General features: G+C 43.3%; 1 protein-coding gene across 1 annotated transcript in view; it reads right to left on the minus strand.

The window, feature by feature from the left end:
* ATP6V1A (ATPase H+ transporting V1 subunit A) overlaps positions 1 to 19100 on the minus strand; it is a 31992-nt gene extending 12892 nt beyond the window's left edge. Inside the window, exons 1-7 of the mRNA XM_084272842.1 lie at positions 19053 to 19100; positions 5508 to 5602; positions 3726 to 3854; positions 2640 to 2854; positions 1779 to 1916; positions 1130 to 1281; positions 167 to 329 (exon numbers count right to left, since the gene is read on the minus strand). Coding sequence (XP_084128968.1) covers positions 167 to 329; positions 1130 to 1281; positions 1779 to 1916; positions 2640 to 2854; positions 3726 to 3854; positions 5508 to 5589 — 879 coding nt within the window. The 5' untranslated portion in view covers positions 5590 to 5602; positions 19053 to 19100. The remainder of the gene's footprint in view (positions 1 to 166; positions 330 to 1129; positions 1282 to 1778; positions 1917 to 2639; positions 2855 to 3725; positions 3855 to 5507; positions 5603 to 19052) is intronic.
* Positions 19101 to 19207: the final 107 nt, after the last annotated feature.

Genomic DNA, 19207 nt, shown 5'->3' on the forward strand with positions numbered 1-19207 from the left:
CTGAATGAGCCAAAAGGGATTTCTATTGCTACAGCCAGAACTTACAGCAGGGAAGCAAGAAAATTTCAGGTCGCTCTACCAACATGATATTTTATTCAGTTACACCACCAGTACAATAGCAAGTCTTCCCAAGAAGGTTTATTCTCCAGGATTTCTCCATACTAACCTCAGGGAAGTCTCTCAGTACTTCAGACATTTCATTTCCTCGTTCTCCACAGCCTACATAAATGATGACATCACTGTTGGAGTATTTTGAGAGAGACTGCGAGATCACAGTCTTCCCACAACCGAATGCCCCAGGAATCGCTGTTGTACCCCCTTGTACACACCTGAGTAAAGAAAAAGGACTCTGATTTGCAAGGAATTCAAAACCAGCTCTTTCCCATCCTCAAGTATGTTTTGCAATAAAACTCCTCAAATGCAGAGCAACAAGAGTCACGTTCAGCTCTGGACGAGAAGCACAGAGCTATTTCATTAAACCAAAAGGCTGAGGGAATAAACTATCCTTTTCTTCTACTGCCCCTGAAGCACATGAGTTATGCTTGTACAACAGCTACATATACAGTCTTTAAAGACAGCAGTTTTCAAGTTTTCACACCTGGAAGTAAAGATGGAATGCAAGTGCTTAGAAAAGAACAACTGCACTATGCATTATAAGAATAAGCAGTATAATATTTTAGGACTGATGTTACTCCTTAAATAAGCACTTTGTTTTATAGGTAGGTGCAACAGTTTTTGTAAGTGGTGACCCCAAAATCATTTTGAACCATATACCCTCAAGAACATGAAAAGATACTCCACTTGTGTGTTGAAATGGAGGTATCAAATGGGAATATTCTAGCCTTTCTTCAGATTTGGCATGATTCTGTTAAATTTATGCTTGTCCATCCTCTTCTAAATTAATGCACAGAAGGTATCTTATTAAACTAATCTTCCTTTTTCTACTCCAGCCAAGTACAGAAATATGGGGAATTCAACTAAATATTTTTGGAGATTGCACTGTGAAAAGATTGGGTCTTTTTGTTTTGCCCTTATTTTTTAAAAAAATGTAATAATTAAGGCCTCATCCTTCCACTTCCCTCCAAAGAGGGAGACTTTCACATACTAGAAAATAAGAGGTAGTACTTACGGGAAGAGGGCATCCAGGACCCGCTGGCCAGTTAGTAAAGGATGATTGGCTGGTAACTTCTCAGTAACAGGACGGACTTGACGCACAGGCCAGACCTGAACCATAGTGAACTTCTCCTTCACACCTTCAAACTCCAGCTCCAAGACAACATCCTAACAGACAGCACAACTGAAGTAAGCAAACAGCTGCACGCTGGACCAGCGTGCGCATTCTCATCTCAACTGCTCTGCACAGGTCGGTCTTCGACACCACCAGAGATTTCTCAGAACTTCAACACACTATCACCCCCTATCAAGGGAGGCTCTTTCCCACACTTACTATACTAGTGGGGAAAAAAAGTGCAAGGTGAAGCTTCAACTAAAAACATGCTTTTGAAGAGCAATTGAATTTTTACATAGTCGTAAGATACTGTAAATCCCCACAGAACTCAGCAAACATGGCACACAAGTGCCATTGGGAAGCCATATACTTAGAAAGTAACTGCACAAGATAATCACGTAAACCCTGCAGGCAGGGTAGCAGAAGTCACCATTACCTCAAACTGTTACTAGCAAAACTTTTTAGCTGGCACCATGCAGAACAGAAAGAGTACATCAGCCTCCTGACACAGGCATGGAATACAACAGCAGCTACTCTTTGGGAGACTTACTGAAGTGTCATAGTTCCCCGGCGGAGCAATGTATGTAACTGTACCCCTGTTCCGTGGAGGCAGCATGATTTTGTGTTTGATAAGAGAGTTTTCATTCACCACACCATAAATATCTCCACCAGTGATGTGGCTCCCAACCTAAAATCAGAACACATCTATTAGTCATAAGTGAGAACTCCAGTTTTTAAAAAGCACCCCAACAAAGAACAGTGTAAAATAACTATAGCTATTAAGTCTAGCAATGTGATAACTCCCTTTCTAAATGCGTGGTTACAGCACAGTGGCCCATTTACATAAATCATTACACTAAGAGCATGTCTCTAGCAACACTATCTGAGTTCAGATGCCTTTCAGAGCACAGACAGTAGCAATTACTGACTGATGCAGGGAATTTTCCTCATTTCTTTTATGCCTCTCAGCTTAACATGCGAAGTAGAAAGGATAGCATATATTAAAACCTGCAGGGCTGGAAAAAGAGGTGACGCCAAGGGCTAAAGCAGTGACATTTTCCAGTTCTGAGGCTATCCTCACCATTAGCAAAATGTGTGCTGTAGCTATTCTTTTTGCTCATGTGACATCTGCTAATGCTTAGTTCGATTCCACTAAGCTCTTCACAGTTTTGTAAATACATTAAAGCTTTGCAAGTTTCTCATATGCAGCAACACACAGTAAGTCACACAAGTAAGTTTTGGTGATCCCCATCCTGTCTCATACACCACTACTGCTTCCTAGCACCCCTTTTCACAAACTTAATACAGGATTTACCATTGCTCCCAGCAGTTACAGCCTTGGCACTCTGCTGCAGCTCCAGGCTGTGGGGGTGGAGGAGCAAGAGGGGAGAACAGGTTTGCCAGAACCTACCCGCAGATTTTTAGAAGGTGTGAAGTCCCATTTCACATCTCGGCTTAGAGCTGACACATTGACACCTCTAGGAATATAGATACTTTTGGTCAGAGTGCTGATGTCTGAGAGGGGCCTCTGGATACCATCAAAAATAGCCCCCATAATGCCAGGCCCCAGTTCCACTGATAGGGGTTTGCCGGTACGGAGCACAGGATCTCCTACAGAGACACCAGCTGAAGATTTGCTGAGGAAATGTTTATTCAGAAAAAGGGAAAGAAATAGGGCAGCAGGCATCTCATTCATAACATGACAGCTCTAAAGCACCTTTCTGTCTTTAAGGTAATATTTTTATTACTATGTTACACATAATTGTTTAAGAAGCAGGCAGGCTTTATACTAAACTCAAGCTGAAACTCCTAAAGCAACAAAGTTACTCATCCTCCAGAGGCTAAGTAGTAGTAAATAAATTAATGATTATAAAGCAGAGTAAGTAAACTGCGTGGCTGAGTTTACTGGGGTGCCAGGCATTTCTAAATCTTCAAACCTAGAAAAACAGGCTTGATTGTTAAAGTCAGTCAGTGTATGAAACATAACGTTTTTCACTTCAGAGTTTAAGAGTGCACAACTGTTCTGACCTTGAGCCTTGCACAGCCTTTATAACAGCATTCTAATATTAAAGGGAGTTTGCCTAAGACCAGTATTTTTCTCCCCCTCTCCAATATAAAGTTGCCCAGTCTATGCACTGTTATACCAACACAGTTTTCAAAAGTGAAGGGGAAAAAAAGAAAGAAAAAAAAGAGACAGACAAATACTGCTCAGTAGTTGACAGTTGTCAATATTTTAAGTTAACTTAAATTCTAAGATACACATTATTTTATTTCCACAGAAAATAAGTTATGCTCAGTACAGAGCCAAGCAAGATAAGATTCACCACAAAACCATCAGAATTCACAGATGATGTACCTCTGATGCTGGCAGGCAGAAACATCTGTTCTGCACCAAGCACCAGGCCCAATCAGCTCTGTCTATCTCCTCCACCCTAATCACCACCATTTTCTGGACCACGCAGTCTGGCAGGCCCAGAGGGATCAGCAAAAAGGATACAGGTTTCTTCATACACCTGGACAGTTGCCAAATCACCTTCCAGCCGGATAATCTCCCCCACCAGTTCGCTGTGGCCTACTCGTACCAGCTCATACATAGCAGCACCTGCCATGTTGCACGCCGTGACCACTGCAGAAGACAGACACGTGGGTGAGTATTTTGCCTGCAGCTCAGAAGATTCACTCATCAGAAGCTGTAAGGACTTGCACAGCACAAGCCTGGTATTCACCCACATCAGAAATACACTGCTGATTTCACAAAGGGCCTGACTCGGCCGCCACAAATCCTGACATTCCCAGTTTAAAAGCCTAAAGTTTCCCTACACTTCTCACACTGCCCCTTCATGCTCAATAAGAGGACACTATCAGAATGCAGTTGTTCAGACACTTCACCCCGTAATTTCTCTTATCTATCTTGACAGATGGTGTATGTTTAAGATTCTAAGAGACACAGTGAACTTTGGCAGACATGTTACATAGGGACTTCTTTCTTTCAGTTAGCTTGGCCACATTCCCACATGACTAAATTAAAAACATTCAAGAAAATGGCAAAAGCTCACCTGATACTTAAATAAACCTGTGGTTGTGGACCAGCATTTTCAAGCTGCTCAGACTTCAGTTTACCTTGGTAGCATCCAAGCTAAGCTAATAAACTATTTCCATGTATAGATCAAGCCAAGGTGTCTGCTGAAGGCAATATATACCACCCTTGTATCTACAGTAGCAGATGCTTACAAAGCCTTTACGGAAACACTATTTTGATGTTATACTTTGTAGAAAAGTGATGTATACCTTAGGGCACTTAAATTAACCTTCAACAGATGAAGACTGTTCTATAGCATGTTATGAGTTAGATTTCAGCAGGACATACATGAGACTTAGCTGCTTTAGGACGAAGCGTGTCATGTCTTACATTCTAACATCAATCTTACGCACAGGGTTCGTATATTTACACCCCAAAATAATTTTCTGCTTCTTATGAAATAAACCTGTATCAGTTAAAAATTGCTTTTAAGCATCACTTTTGGAGTTAAGGAATCAGCAGTTAAAGAACAGGCATTTATTTAGGCAGACATGAGCCAAGGGAGATTCTTATTCATCAGATAAGCAACGCTAACAAAAACACGTGCTAGTCTTCTATTCTCACATTCCCATCCCTTCCTCATCTCTTGAAGAGAATGGGAGGGGGAGGGGAAACACAACAGGACAGAAAAGGCAGCACAGTCCACATGCACTGAAAAGCTGTTAGAGCCTAAAGGAACTACTGAAGCTGATGATGAAGGTGGAAGAGCCCCCCTCCCCCTTCTAGTTGCACTGCCACCTTCCCCGGCCCTTACAGCTCCTTGCTGAACTCCAGCCCACGGTGCAATAACACAGAACGGACTGACACTGGCCAGGGAATGAGTGTTCTGGAGAGCACAGAGTCAAACTGCATCACAACAAGAATGGACTATGCATCTCACACCCTTTTAGAGAAGGTGTGGGCCTACAGCTTTCTGACCAAGCAGTTTTCCAGGTTTACTACCTTTTTATTTATTTTAGTCAGACTGCTTCTGCTCATTGCATCTTTAAATAAGATTGATTAGCAGAAACATCATTTGTGTATTTCTTAACATTTATCAGACCAAGTCAGTGATCCTTCTTAAAGTCTTCCTCCCCAATAAAGAGAAAAAGCCCCACCCAGAGCTCTACTGTACCTCTCTGCTTGGCTTCCAAGTGAACATGATTAACAAGTCAGTAGATGAAACAGAACCTATTATTTACTTTACAAAAGAATACTTACCAGGTCCTGAGACTCCATGGACATAGCCAACAAAAGCTTCTCTGTCTTCATCACGAATTTTGGGTAACTTGGAGAAGTCCATTTTGCCTGTTCAACTGTAAAGAATGAAAAAAATAACGAGCTTTGAAGAATACACACATTTAATAAATACTTCTCTTCCTCCCCTCTGCTCTCTACTTCTTTCCAGTTAGAATTCTGAAGAATTCTGAACTCTATAGCCTGAAGCACCTTAACCACACTGACTTCTAAAACTATAAAATGTTAGGTAGTAACTCATTTAAAGAAACAAAAGAACTAACATCTCCTACTGCAGAAACACAGGGGTGGAACATCACTCTAATACCTCCACAGAACACCACTAAATGCAACAGTTACACTCCAAACAAGCCGTAACACAACTGGACTAATTCCAGTCAAAATAACAGAATACTTAAATTATGGAGAATCTCTTCTGTCTCCCAAATGTGCCTACCTTCCTTCAAAACATGGAGTTTTCCATGATTCTGAGTGATTTGCTGGCTACTAAAAGTCAGAGGATGAGAATGTTCTGGGGCTGCTTTACTGCCACCAGTTTCCAAAATGCAATACTACATACACTAATGGTGAACATTCTATTTTTGTTCTCAAGCTGCTGAAGCAGAGCATTCAGAAGAAGAACCATACATTTCGACAAGCAGCAAACAAACACTTGAGTCCTCTTTATAAGCCTCACAGATAGGGATTATGCACGTTTTGCTGCCTAAAACCTGGGACCTGTGAATGAAACCTGTGAGGCATTATAGAATTGTGCTGAATAATGGCCAAAAAAAAAAATCCAACCTGCAACACTGACATATCTTGCCAGTGAGTGCTAAAGAATATAAACAGGCATGGGAAAAGCTGTATAAGAAACACACCTCCTCGATCCCCATTTGACCTGTAATCCAACAGTTGGGCTGTCCTGCTACCCATAAGAGTATTTAATGGTTTTGCATCGTCAGCCCTTACCGTGCTTTGCGTTACCTTGGAAACCGATCAGTGTTAGAGAACTGTAAGGCAACTCTGTACCCATTTCTACTGTATTGACACACTTAGGACACAGCGCTGGTGAAAGGAGCGGTATATGGCAGCCCCAGCATACAGTGCTCCCTGCATGCCAAGGGGGCCCATCCAGCTGAAGCCTGTGGTTCGGTGACAGGGACCGTGTGAGGCATCTGTCGACACCCAAGTCCTTCCAAGCAGCTTAACATAACCCAGCACGTTCCGAACGGCAGCAGACACAGACAGGTACTCAGGCGTGAAAAGCTGCCCCCTGTACAACTACACTGCCAACCCTCTGACGGCTGTTGCAGGATGCTTTCCTGCCTCTTGTTCAGGAGCAGTAGGTAGCTGACATTTGCTGTTCCTAAAAGCCTTGTGACTCTTTCCCAGCTTTCTAACACTACACTGCAAATCCTTCCCTCCCCCCCCTCCCCCCAGTCTCTTTAACAATCGAAATGCTTTAGATCTGCGTTTCTGTTCTGTATGAAGAGGATCTCGAGTGACTCCAAACTGCTATCCATCCTGAATGGATAGTGTCTTCCAGGCTCCATGTCCTGCTGGAGTGGATTGTGTAACATGGCTACCACTGATTCATTTCACAACAGCCACCCCGACAGTTGATCGTGACTCAGTCACCACCAGCCCGGAGTGGAACTGCCAGCCTTCCAGCTCGAGAGCAGTTAAGTCAGGTATCAGTTAGATCCCTCTATTCTCCACAACAATAGCTTATCCTTTAACCAGCTTGTTGTTGAGGCCCAGAAGAGAATTTTAATTTCACTGCTTATCTCTTGCAAGTCTCCTCTGACAAATGGCATTGGGAGGCCCTTGCAAGGCAATCTGCAGTTGGTAAGAGCTGGTTCTGATCAGAATAACATAACTACCTCATCTTTTCTTTTTTTTTCTTTTTTTCTTTTTTTTTTTTGCTTTTAACAAGTAAAACATTGCAAAACTCAAGCACAATTACTGTTCAAATTGAAAAAAAGCAGCTGGTCACATAAATCTTACTCCAGAGACCTACTGTCAAAGTCTTCCATAGAAGCACAAAAAAGAAAGAGCTAAACCAAATTACCACAGCTGAATTAATGATGCTGTTTGGCAATTAGTACAGGGCCCTGTATGAAAGGGTCAATTTATGAAGGCAAGGAAAAGCAGGGAGAACACCAGTCACTTTCAATTCAAATTAACTTTTCTACATATCCAAAACCTACAGGTCAGCTGACTGCCACCTGAAGCAACTGTTTGATGTTCAGGGAGGCAAATAACCTCAGTCATTCTGCAATTAAAACTGCAACATCTTGGTGCCTAGCACCTGTCCCTCTTGTTCCTGTGGCTGCTCTGCTTCCTCTCTTCCCACAGTCACCTTCCCCACCTACTGGCCAAGCCAACTAGGACAGAATGGGATTTCTCCACTAGACCACCTAGGCATAACGCCAATAAACCCTTGTCTTTGTCCTGGTCTTTAGCATCTGCACCAACTGCTTTTAGACACACACCTAATAACTATTTCAAGTGTAAAAGATGCAATGAACTCTTCCTCAACATTCTTTGTTCCACCTCCTATACATCTCTCAACAAAGTACAGTCTAAAAAGCCAGTGCTCACCCAGTCAAGCTGGCTTTTTTGCATAGAATCATCGAATCTTTAAGGTTGGAAAAGACCACTAGGATCATCAAGTCCAACCATGTGTCCAATACCATGTCAACTAAACCATGTCCTGGAGGGCCACATCTAAATGTTTTTTGAACACCTCCAAGCACGGTGACTCCACCACCTCTCCAGGCAGCCTGTTCCAATGCCTGAACAAAGGGTTGCATATCTATTAACAATGAACACAAATTATTGGGGGAGTGGAAGCTATTATTTACCTCTGCATAGTTTCCTTATGCTTTTGTATTAGCCCTTCAGATTTTCATTTTAGACAGAAAAGCCCCTGAGGGCAGAAATGTTGATTTACCTACCTACACTGTTAGACATCTTCACTTTTAGTGCTTGGAAAGAATGAAATTCCCTAAAGCACATCAGGATTTGCTAAACACAGCGTCACATGGGTGCAGAGGGTACGTACTTACCCCAGAAGCCATGGTGGCTAGCCATTTAGAAATCTAACGAGTTCCTGCTGTCTTTCATAGGCCTCTTGCCAGTACAGGCACTACATGCAATCTGCTCCTCCAAAAATCCATTAGCACACCTACACAGGTTATTAGCTTAATTTTAATTCCCTTATGAGCAAAGATGCATCTTTTATCCTTCACAACGTATAATCAGGAATCTTCCTCATTTTTACAATCAATTGTTGAACTGTTTAACATGCTTTTAAGCTCCAGCATGGCTATACTCTGCATAACAGCGCCAGAAATCAAAGTATTACCTGCTGCAGAACCACCTCTGAGTGAAAGGTGATTTATTAGCGTAATTTTATAGACATAATTAAACAAGGAAGAGCCAATGACCTGAGTTTTCTATCTTTATTTCTCCCCAGCACAGTAATTTGGCTACACAGTACCCCCAAAAAATATAACTATCCTGCTCTCAATGCTGAAGAAACCTGTTTTCTATTATAGTTCCTTGTTTTTGCTTCAAACGTTTTTATCAGTCCCAGAACTTAGACTATGAACTGCCTTACCACAAACATCTCTTAAAAGCTGAGATGTTTAGAAGAAGCCTTCTTAGAGCAAGGAAGAAAATCCACAGCTATTTTATCACATAAATACAGATTCTTACCTTATTTTGCAGAAACAGGGAGGATCAAAAATCCACAGGCCCAATGAAGCAAAGCCAGAATTCAGCAGTCAGGCACCACCACTTACAAAATAATTGTCCTTCTAGTGCCCCTACACAGAGGGATGAGAAAGCCTGCTGCAGAGGGGAAAGAAATTTCTGACACACAGCAGAGGCATAACCACCTGACTTGATGAGTCATCAGTCTCTCTCTCTCTCCCACCAGCACCGAGGAATGCCGCAATAGCAAAGCAAGCTACCTAGAGCCCAGCTGAACTCCCCATCTGTGCCCTCCTTACTGCACAGGACCAAGCAGAATAAATCAAAAGAAGCCTTCAGCATGCATATTAAGGACATCCTACAAAGCCAGTTATCATGATGTCCCAAGTGGTACATGCTACTACACAAAAATCCTTGAGAGATACATGCTTTCTGCTGGAATCAGTTTACATACCAGAGTAATACATCAGTGTCAGTGCCTACTCTGCTTAAGAAGAGCTTAACAGAACAACCGCTTAACAGCCAACTGCACAGGGGCCACGCTGAAGACACCGCAATACTAATTGCTTGCCTGTGTATAACAGGTATTGATTCTTGTCAGAACAGTCTTATGGGCTCACTTCTGCTACTTGAGAATCCCTTCACTGATGGGGAGTCCGACTGCACAACATCCAACTGAGAAGCAGACTGATGCACCCACCACCTTGAGTGACAGCCACTAGAATCGTTTGTCCTGTACGTTGTATGCAAGACAAGCAGCTATGTGGGTCCTCCCTCAAGAAGCCACGTGAGTTGAGTTCCCTGCAGCCTTCACAACTCCTCAAGAATATCTCTGCAAGTTCTAGGACTAGAAACACATCAAATTGGCACAAAAACTTAAATACACCCTAACCAAAATTGGAATACATAGCACGATTAAAGCAAATCAGAAGCAGCAGCATTGCATTCATAAGTCACCAGTGCTAGGATTCATACTGCTGAAGTAACTTTAGTTTGAAGTCATAGATTTTACTCTAACTGAAATAGACTAATGTGCTTTGACTTCCCAAGGCAGAAAAATGGAGTAAAAACATAAGCCCTTACATTCAATGTCCAGGAAAGCTTAACAGGCATACACAGTTTTCCAAAGAAAATCCCTCCTCCACTTCTTAGTAAAAACCTAGAAATTCCAGGATAGCAAAGGTCACAACCCGCACTGGACACATTTTAAACCTTATTTTAAATCCACACGCATTTTAAACCTTACTTTAGAATCAAAACTACCAACATTTACTGTGTTCACCTGAGCAGACTTTGATGCAGTGACAAGTCCCATCCTCCAGCTATATGAGGATGTGTTGTAAAAACCTCAAAGGATAATCACTGCCATACACTTCCTGCAACTTGGACAGTTTATACTTCCCCTTCCAGCAGAAGATAATTTTAAGAGGAAGTATTTAAAAAAAAAAAAAAAAAAAAGAGACTGTGCCTGTTACTAGACAAATGCAGAAGTTACCCAGTATTTCCACATATAGAATCTGAGATACTGTCCCAGAAGGAACAGCACATCTATCAATCTACACAGGTCACTTGGAAGGGAAGCCAAGTAGTATGGTCAGGAAATCTGCTCCCGTACACTACAGAGAGTTACAGTTTTACCGTAATACAGCAGGGAAAATTACACCAGATTTCTCAGTCACTGAACAGCAGAATCACTGAGACTGGAAGGCACCTCTGGAGATGATCCAGTTCCAAACCCCTGCTCAAAGCAAGCTAGAGCAGGCTGCTCAGAGCTGTGTCCAGATAGGTTTTGATTGCCTCCAAGGATCTCCACAACTCTGGCAAACTTGTTCCAATGTTCAGTCCCCCTTACAGTAAAATGTGTTTTCTTATATTTAAAGGCAATTCCCTGTATTTCAGTTTATGCCCAATGCTTCCTGTTATTTCAGCAGACACCACTGAAAGAGTCTGACTCCATCTACTTCGATCCCTCCCACTAGGTATGTATATACTTCAGAAAAGAATTCTCGGAGCCTTCTCTTCCCAAGGCTCCGTACTCCAAATGCCAGCTCTCTCGGCCTCTCCTTGCATGAAAGATGCTCCAAACCTTTAACAGTCTGTGTGACCTGCTCCATTATGTCCACATCTTCCTTCTAATGAAGGGCCCATAACCAGACACAGCACTCCAGATGCGGTTTCCCCAGAGCTTCCTCACCCTGCTGGCAGCATTCTTCCTAATGCAGCCCAGGACAGTGCTAACCAGCTTTGCCAGAAGGGCATCACCAGCTCATGTTCAACTTGGCATCCACCTGGACCTCTAGTCCTTTTCTGCAAAAGCTACTTTACAGCCAGTCAGCCCCCAGCCTGTAGCAGGGCGTATGGTTATTCCTTCCCAGGTGCAGGACTTGGCATTTCCCTTTGTCAGTCTCCATGAGATTCCTGTCAGACCGTATTTCCAGTCTGTTGATGCGACTGTACAGCAGCACAGCTCTCTACTGTATCATCTTTCAATTTTGAATCATCTGGACTCTAAAGAAACCAGGCAGGAGTCACCTCTGTGCTCAATACCGTGATGTGGCTTAGTCTTCTCTTCACACAGGCATTGAGAAGCTAGTAATACCAATCTTTTTACCATAAGCTCCGAGTTAGAAGTATCACTGTTTCTTAAACTCATTCTTCTGTTTAATTATTCATACAATTCCAGATGCCACAGGGCACTTTGTGGCCACCTCTGCTCTCAATGGGTCAGGAATTGTCCAGAGAAGGGCAACCAGGCTGGTGAAGGGGCTGGAGGGCAAATAATACGAGGAACAGCTGAGGGAGCTGGGGATGTTTAGCCTGGAGAAGAGGAGGCTGAGGGAGGACCTTATCACTGCCTACAACCACCTGAAAGGAGGTTGTAGAGAGGTGGGAGATGGTCTCTTCAGCCAGGTGACAGGAGATAGGACAAGAGGAAATGGCACTAAGCTGTGCCAGGGCAGGTTCAGATTAGATGTTAGGAGAAAGTCCTTCACTGAAAGAGTTGTCAGGGCCTGGAACAGGCTGCCCAGCGAGGGGGCTGAGTCACCTTCCCTGGATGTGTTTAAAAAAAGGGTGGATGAGGTACTTAGGGATATGGTTTAGCACAGGACAGGAACAGTTGGACTCAGGGATTTTAAAGGTCTTTTCAACCCTGTGATTCTTGCTTAAGTGATGCTCAGCTACACACTGTGGATCCATCTGCAACCGTACAAGAAAACTCATCTTTCATGGAACTTCTTTCTTGGGTACTATAAAGCCCCTCCCTCTCACATGAGGCTTGCTACTCCGCACATGTACAGGTAAATCCAGGTGTATTCAAGAAGGTAGGAAACAGAATTATGTTGCCACTGTCAGCCCAGCACACAATGGCTGCAAAATACAATATGGTAATTCTGAAGTCTGTCACAAGCACCTTCTGCCTTCTTATTCAAAACACATAGGAACTTACCTGTAGGCATGCCAATACAAGCCTGCTACTTCAAGCAACCAGCACTAGATATCTATATTTATAGCTATTTATATAGTTATAAATATTTATATTTATATTTATTTTTATTTATAGCTATTTATATAGTTATAAATATTTATATTTAAACAGACTCTCCCCTATCACAAAGATGGTGTGTGAAGTCCACTCATGCAAAAAGTACCACCACCACAAACTGCTGTTCAAGCAGCCAAGCTTTTATTCAGAAGTTTGGGAGATTCCTTCAGTTAGCCCAGAACAGGGCTAGAAAAAAGGCTGTGTTGGAACATGACTGAGAAGTTAGCAGCAGCAATGCAACTGGATAGAAAGGCTGGCAAGGCATTCACTGCATAAGTGGTTTGATCCACTGAAGATTTGATCAGCTCAGTAGATAACTGGTCTCCTGACTTCACACACACTTCTCATGCTCTATCCAGAATTACTAAGATGCTAGTTCCATCAACTAAAATACTCCTGTTACTAGAGAAAAAAAACACGCTGTTCACATGATAAAAAAGTCTTTATCAGCTGACTGGTTATATGCTACAGTTTTCCATAATAGGGTTTTCTACACTGATTTTTTCCTCTGGGCAGGCTTCTCCACAGGATGTCTAGAGGTGGAAATGGAGGAGCCTCCCCCTTATTTCTTATCTGCAACAGTTCTTCACAAGTGTCCTACTGCAAAAAGAGACATTCCTTTCAGCCTGCCCCTTTTCTTTGGCTTGATAAGACTTTTACACAAAAGAAAGATCTAATGCAACCAAGATCCAAACTATAACACAGAACATTGATACCATATTAATTTCTGTGTTCCACAGTGGCCTGCTTTTCTTACCCTGATCCTGTCACCTAGCTGCTACAGCTGAAAAGTTCTGCAGCCATCTGCTTAGTGCAATGCTCAGTCATTTCCTCTGGGTGAGCAACTTTTTCATTAACCTTGCTAATATTTTGCTATGGAAAGTTAAAATCCACCCTTGCCTGCTGTTACTGAATCAAAGTCACTCTACTTTTTGTGGTATTTGGCATTGTTACTTGATACACTTCTTGTTGCTGTAACCTTTAAGATGACAATCATCAAGATGAGACGAATGCAAAGCCGTGAGCAGTTGTAGCAGCAAACTTTACAACAGCTTGGTAGAGCCACTTCTGAACAGCTGAAGATTCTTACCTCAACAGACACCAGGTGTGCAATTTCATAACCCACCCATCACTAGATGTTTAAGTCAGGCTCAGTTTTACATGCAAAAACCACAGTAGTAATCTGGACTCATTAAAACACATCAGCTCCTCCATGAGCCTCACCACTGCCTAACCTCTTGTCCCTAAACGCCACAGCTAAAATGAAATGCTTATTCCAAACTTGTGCTCAGTATTATTACATTTAACTTTCAGAGCAGCCTTTAAAGTTGGGACATTACGGAATTTTCAGTTTTACTATGTGACGTGTTTCACAACTAGCTTGAAGAGCTGACCCAGGAGTAAGTTTGCATGAAAGTCTTTGGGAAAGATCTAATAACCCCAGCAGATAGGAGTACATTTTTAGAACACTTCAGTATAATGAAACACCTGGTTGGAATCACAACATACACATTGGCATTGGATTCCAGTAAAAGGAAATTAAGTTGAGGTTGACTTTTCCTGTAATGGAAAACTTCATCTTTATGTTTTAAAGCAAGTTAAGCCACGTTTGGAGATTTTTATGTTCAATTACCTGAAGTATTTACAGCTTGTTTAGAACAGCCTGAGCCCCTCAAACATTAAATTTAACATTGCTTAAACTACATAGTGTGGTAGTTGTCTGAGTATCTAGCAGGCGATTTATTGCACAGTATTAAAATTTATCTCACAATAACAAAACCCTCAAGATTTCAATGATCTAGAGGAAATTCACATAATAGAATTGCCTTTTTAGAAGGCCTCAATGTTATCTGCATTTAGCCAGAAATACCATTTTAATTTTTTTTCCTGAAGAGACACTTTTTAAGGTATTACTTTCATAGTTATAAACAAAATAATGGCACAGAGCAATATTGAGAAGAACCAGTTGATTGTCCCACTAACTGAACTTGGAAGATGCTGTTTCTTTGATAGAATATTTAAAAAAACCCAGCCAAGTCATTCTTCAGGCTGTTAAAAAGGAAGTCTGCATACCTGAAATCTTTTGTCCAGCTATAAGCAGCAATTCTAATAAAGGCAGTTTTCTCTCTGTAAAACTAATGCCTTCTCCCATAACCATGCTATCTCCCATCACAACCCACAGCAGGACTTAGGGCATGGAATGCAGATCCCTATTATAGACATTCAGACCTCCCAGCTTTTACATAGTCTCAAGCAACAACCACATCCTTAACTGAGCACAGCTTACAGCACCCTAAAGACAGGACACAGCAAGGGTAACATGGCACCTTCATAGCGTAGATTTTGGCATTTTTCTTGGGATGGTATCTGGCAGGAGCAGTTAGTTGGATAGGCTGGTCAGCTGAAACTCTGCAGCCTGCCAGCATTTCAACTTGGCCATAACAATACTTACAATATGAACCCTCTTCAACTGATTAAGAAGGACAAAGATAAGACTATTCCATTACAGAGATACTTTCCAGAAACTCTGCTTCTCTCAAACATTTGCACCTGCAATGAGTCTGTATTTGGCAGACAGTTCATTTAACTGTTCAGGGTGAGTCTTGGCCCACCAGGGTAGCAGAGGTCTTCAAAATTATTGTTCTCATAACTAAATAGACATCAGGCAGCTAATTCAAAGCCCAGTGCTATAAAAACATGGCCATGGTGGCTGCATGCCTTACTAGTTTTAGTACTTCCTGATTACTTCTGATTTGAACATTTTAAGACACCCACAAGAGACTCTCCAAAATGCTGCAAATTACGACAACGATACAGAACCGCAGGCATTAGGTCACCATCAGACAAGACATTTCTGAAGAGAGCAGTGACACTGAAATTTAGTGTTACACATGCTCAGAAGACTAATCAAGCTGATGAACCAAGAAAATAAATTCAGAAGCCAAAACTGATCTTCATCTGCCATTTGCTTAAGTGATAGCAACAAACATGTTAGACTAGGCCTTTCAGGGTCTATCCTTGTACATCTGACTGGTTTTCCAAGTAAGTGAATTCTTTCAGTAAAGACAGACATTTTAAGGCAAAGGTTGTTATAGCTGCTGTATAACAGAAGTCTAAAACACTAGCAGCGAATGGTCAGTCTTTCTAAGAAGAGGGGGGGGTGTGTGTGTGTTCAGCTTTGGGATAATTTGACAAACACAGGAAAAATAAATGCATTGATAAAATAAAGTAACCAAACAAAAAATATTTACAAGACTGTAGAATTTATCCACAGGAGATTTGACCTAAGCCAAAAAATTTAGCGTAAGCTTAGCTGTCGACTTTCAAAGGTGAGGAAGGAGCAAACACAACAAGAACAAAAACACCTTTTCAGAACATAAAAGAAAGTATAAGAGTGACAACCAGAAGATCCAGTCTAAGCAAGTTTTGCACACTGAACCTTTAGGTGATTACTGGCTTAATCGGTACAGGAAAAAGGTTGAGAAGTTTAGATTTATTCCACTTCCTCTGCTGGAGCAGGTTCCTATTTCTCTCTGTCCAGCTAGATGTCTAAAGAAATCACATGCTTTGAGATAGTGAGTAAGAGTGAACAAGCATTATATTCCAGTTGACTATATTCTGTTTTCCTTGGTACTGTTCCATTAAAAAAAAATAAAATCATGTGGGTGCCACTGTTCAACAGTACCTCAATATTTCCAAGTCTAAAATCACCCACTTTTCTTTGTAACCAATGATAAAAGCATGGAGGAAAGAAAATCCACTTCAGTTACAGGCAATGGAGGTTTAATAAATAAATAAAATGGAGACCAGAAGAAAGGGTGACTATTACTTGGCTAGCAATAGCACACAACATTTTCTGGTCAGTGTCAGAGTAATCAAAGATATCAATTAGGCTATTCTGTAATCCTTTTACTGTTTTTAAGTGGACAGGTATGTGCATTTAGGAACAGACATTTAGTTCATAAACAAGCAGCTTAGAAGCACGAGGGGACAACATTGGTAGGAATTTTCAGAGCTCAGGAACTCAGAGATGCAGTATTAGATCAAAACTGAAGGGGTGAAGCACACTGCCTCTACACTTATCTCCAGCAGTATCACCTAGCGATCTGCTGGTCTATAGTGACTTTGGATGACAACGTTTAACACCAGCACCCACGTGTGCCTAGAAGATAAATGCACCAAGTCATACTGGGGGAAAAATTTAAACAGAAGCACAACGAAGGCTGCAAACTTTAACTCAGGATTACTAAATTATACAGCAGTTACTATATGCTTAGATCCAGATAACAGCTAAATTTAAGCTAACGTATCGATGTAACACTAATTGAGGTTGAACTTTTATATTAGCACTATACATAAAAAAAGCTCTTGATTTAGAAAATGGAAAGGGTGCATTTACAGGAAACAGAGATCTTGTGTTACTATTGCAACACAAGACTTCAACCCCCATTTGAACAGTCAGCAGACACCAGCAGTAATTTTCCAGCATTGCCTTAATTTCTCCTTCCTCATCCTCTCAAGTTAATGTCCATCGTGGTTTATAATGTTTGAATGCCATGCTTTGTCCCCGAATACAAAACACTAGGGAGTTTTTTCCACCATGTAAGTACTGAAAACTGTTTTCAAGACTTGACATAATAAACTTACAAGCACAGCAAAAATAACCCGCAAAGTTTTTGGTAGTTCAAAGACCTGTAGACACCAATATCACTTCATGTGTTCATGAGCAGAAAAATTAAATGTAGATGCTATTAATTATTTATGCTTGCTACACATTGAAAAGTCCTTTAAAAGTACTGTACTGAGAAGCCAACATTGAGTCGTTGCAGACCTGCAGAGTGCCAAAGTCAGCACAAACACAGCATCTTTGGCAGGGGGGTTGGACCTGATGATCTCTCGAGGTCCCTTCCAACCCCTACAGTTCTGTGATTCTATGATATACTGAGGACCTGCCTCAATTATACAAACTTCCACTTGCACATGCCAGCCTACTCTGCACATTCTCGCTGAAGTGCTACAAAAGGGTGGGCTAATAAGCCACCTCAAACATGCTTTCATCAGGGTTTCCTCCTTTTCCACATCATCAAGCGGTATTAGCATTTGAAATACCGTGCCAGATCAAATAGCCAGTGTACTTTGCTGAAGTATTGCCTTACAATGAATAAAACTATCACCAAATTGATTTTATTCCCAACTGAAGCACAAATTCTAAGAGGGAAACCAGTAAAACCTTAGGAGAAAAATCATTTCGGGCAACTGCACTGAATGGACAGAACTTGACACGTATCATATTCCTCCAAGTCACAGCTGTACGTAACACGTACAATACCACCCAGAACCCAGACACGTAAAATTTCTTTCTTGCCCTTCAGTGAACGCCAAGCGTGGCGCTTGGAGCACCTCACCAGGATTTTGTCGCGGGCAATAGGAAGAGGAACCACACTTGATTTGCCATCAGTATTTTCAGCCGTGAAACAACAGGGGGGCCCTTTTACACAAGGGTATCGCAGCCAGGAGCCCGGAGCGGCGTTCCCGTTCCACAACCTCGCTGCGGGCTCGCTCGCCGCGGGGCTGCGGCCAAGGCACGGAAAGATTCGGTTCCATCCAAGATGGTGGGGAGACCCAGCACGGGAACCAGTCACGGCCACAACTGCTCCTTACAGCGCCCGGGACGCCTTCCCGGGCGCCTGTCAGGGCGCCCAGGAGGTTTCTTAGTCGGGAAAGCCCTACTCAGGGGGCTGCTCTGCTCTCCGGGCCTTTTCCCCCCTACGAAAGGGGAGCTGGGAGAGCACAGCCGCCGGCAGCCGCCTCTCCCGCCGGGGAACGGCCCCGTGCGGGCACGGCACACGCGGCGCTACGCGCTTGGGCCGGAGCCCAAGAGGCGGCAGGCTCGGCCCTGTGCCCTTCCCGCGCCCCGGGCAGGCGTGGCGGCAGGTGAAGGTCGGCCGCCCAGGAGACACCCGCTGCGCGGGGCGCTCTGCGGGCCCCACCGCACCCTCCCCCAAAGCCGAGCCCCCTCCTGGAGAGAGGGAAGGGAGGGAGGACGGGGTGGGCGGGCGACCGCGGGGGCCCGCGCAAGCGCCCCCTGAGGGGGGCGGCTCCGCGGGGAGACCACCAGCCCTCCCGGGCAGGTAGCGGCCGAGGCGCCGCTTCCCCCCGCCCACCCCCTCGCATGCCGGCGCGGAGGGAAGAGCAGCTGCCGAACTCGCCTCGGGAGAGAAGGGAGCGAGACGGGCAGGGGCGAGGACGCCCGGACACCTCACCTGCGGCCGCTGCGCCCGACACCCCGCTCCGTCCGGCGGCACCAGCGCTGGATCAGCTGATGCCGGCGCGCTTGCGCATGCGCCGCGGGCCACGCCGGAAGCGCCCGGCGTAAACCGGCGTCCCCACGCCTCGTTCCGGGCAGGGCTTCACCCTA

This window comes from Gallinula chloropus (genome assembly GCF_964237585.1).
Source record: "Gallinula chloropus genome assembly, chromosome: 1".
In the NCBI taxonomy this organism is placed as follows: Eukaryota; Metazoa; Chordata; class Aves; order Gruiformes; family Rallidae; genus Gallinula; species Gallinula chloropus.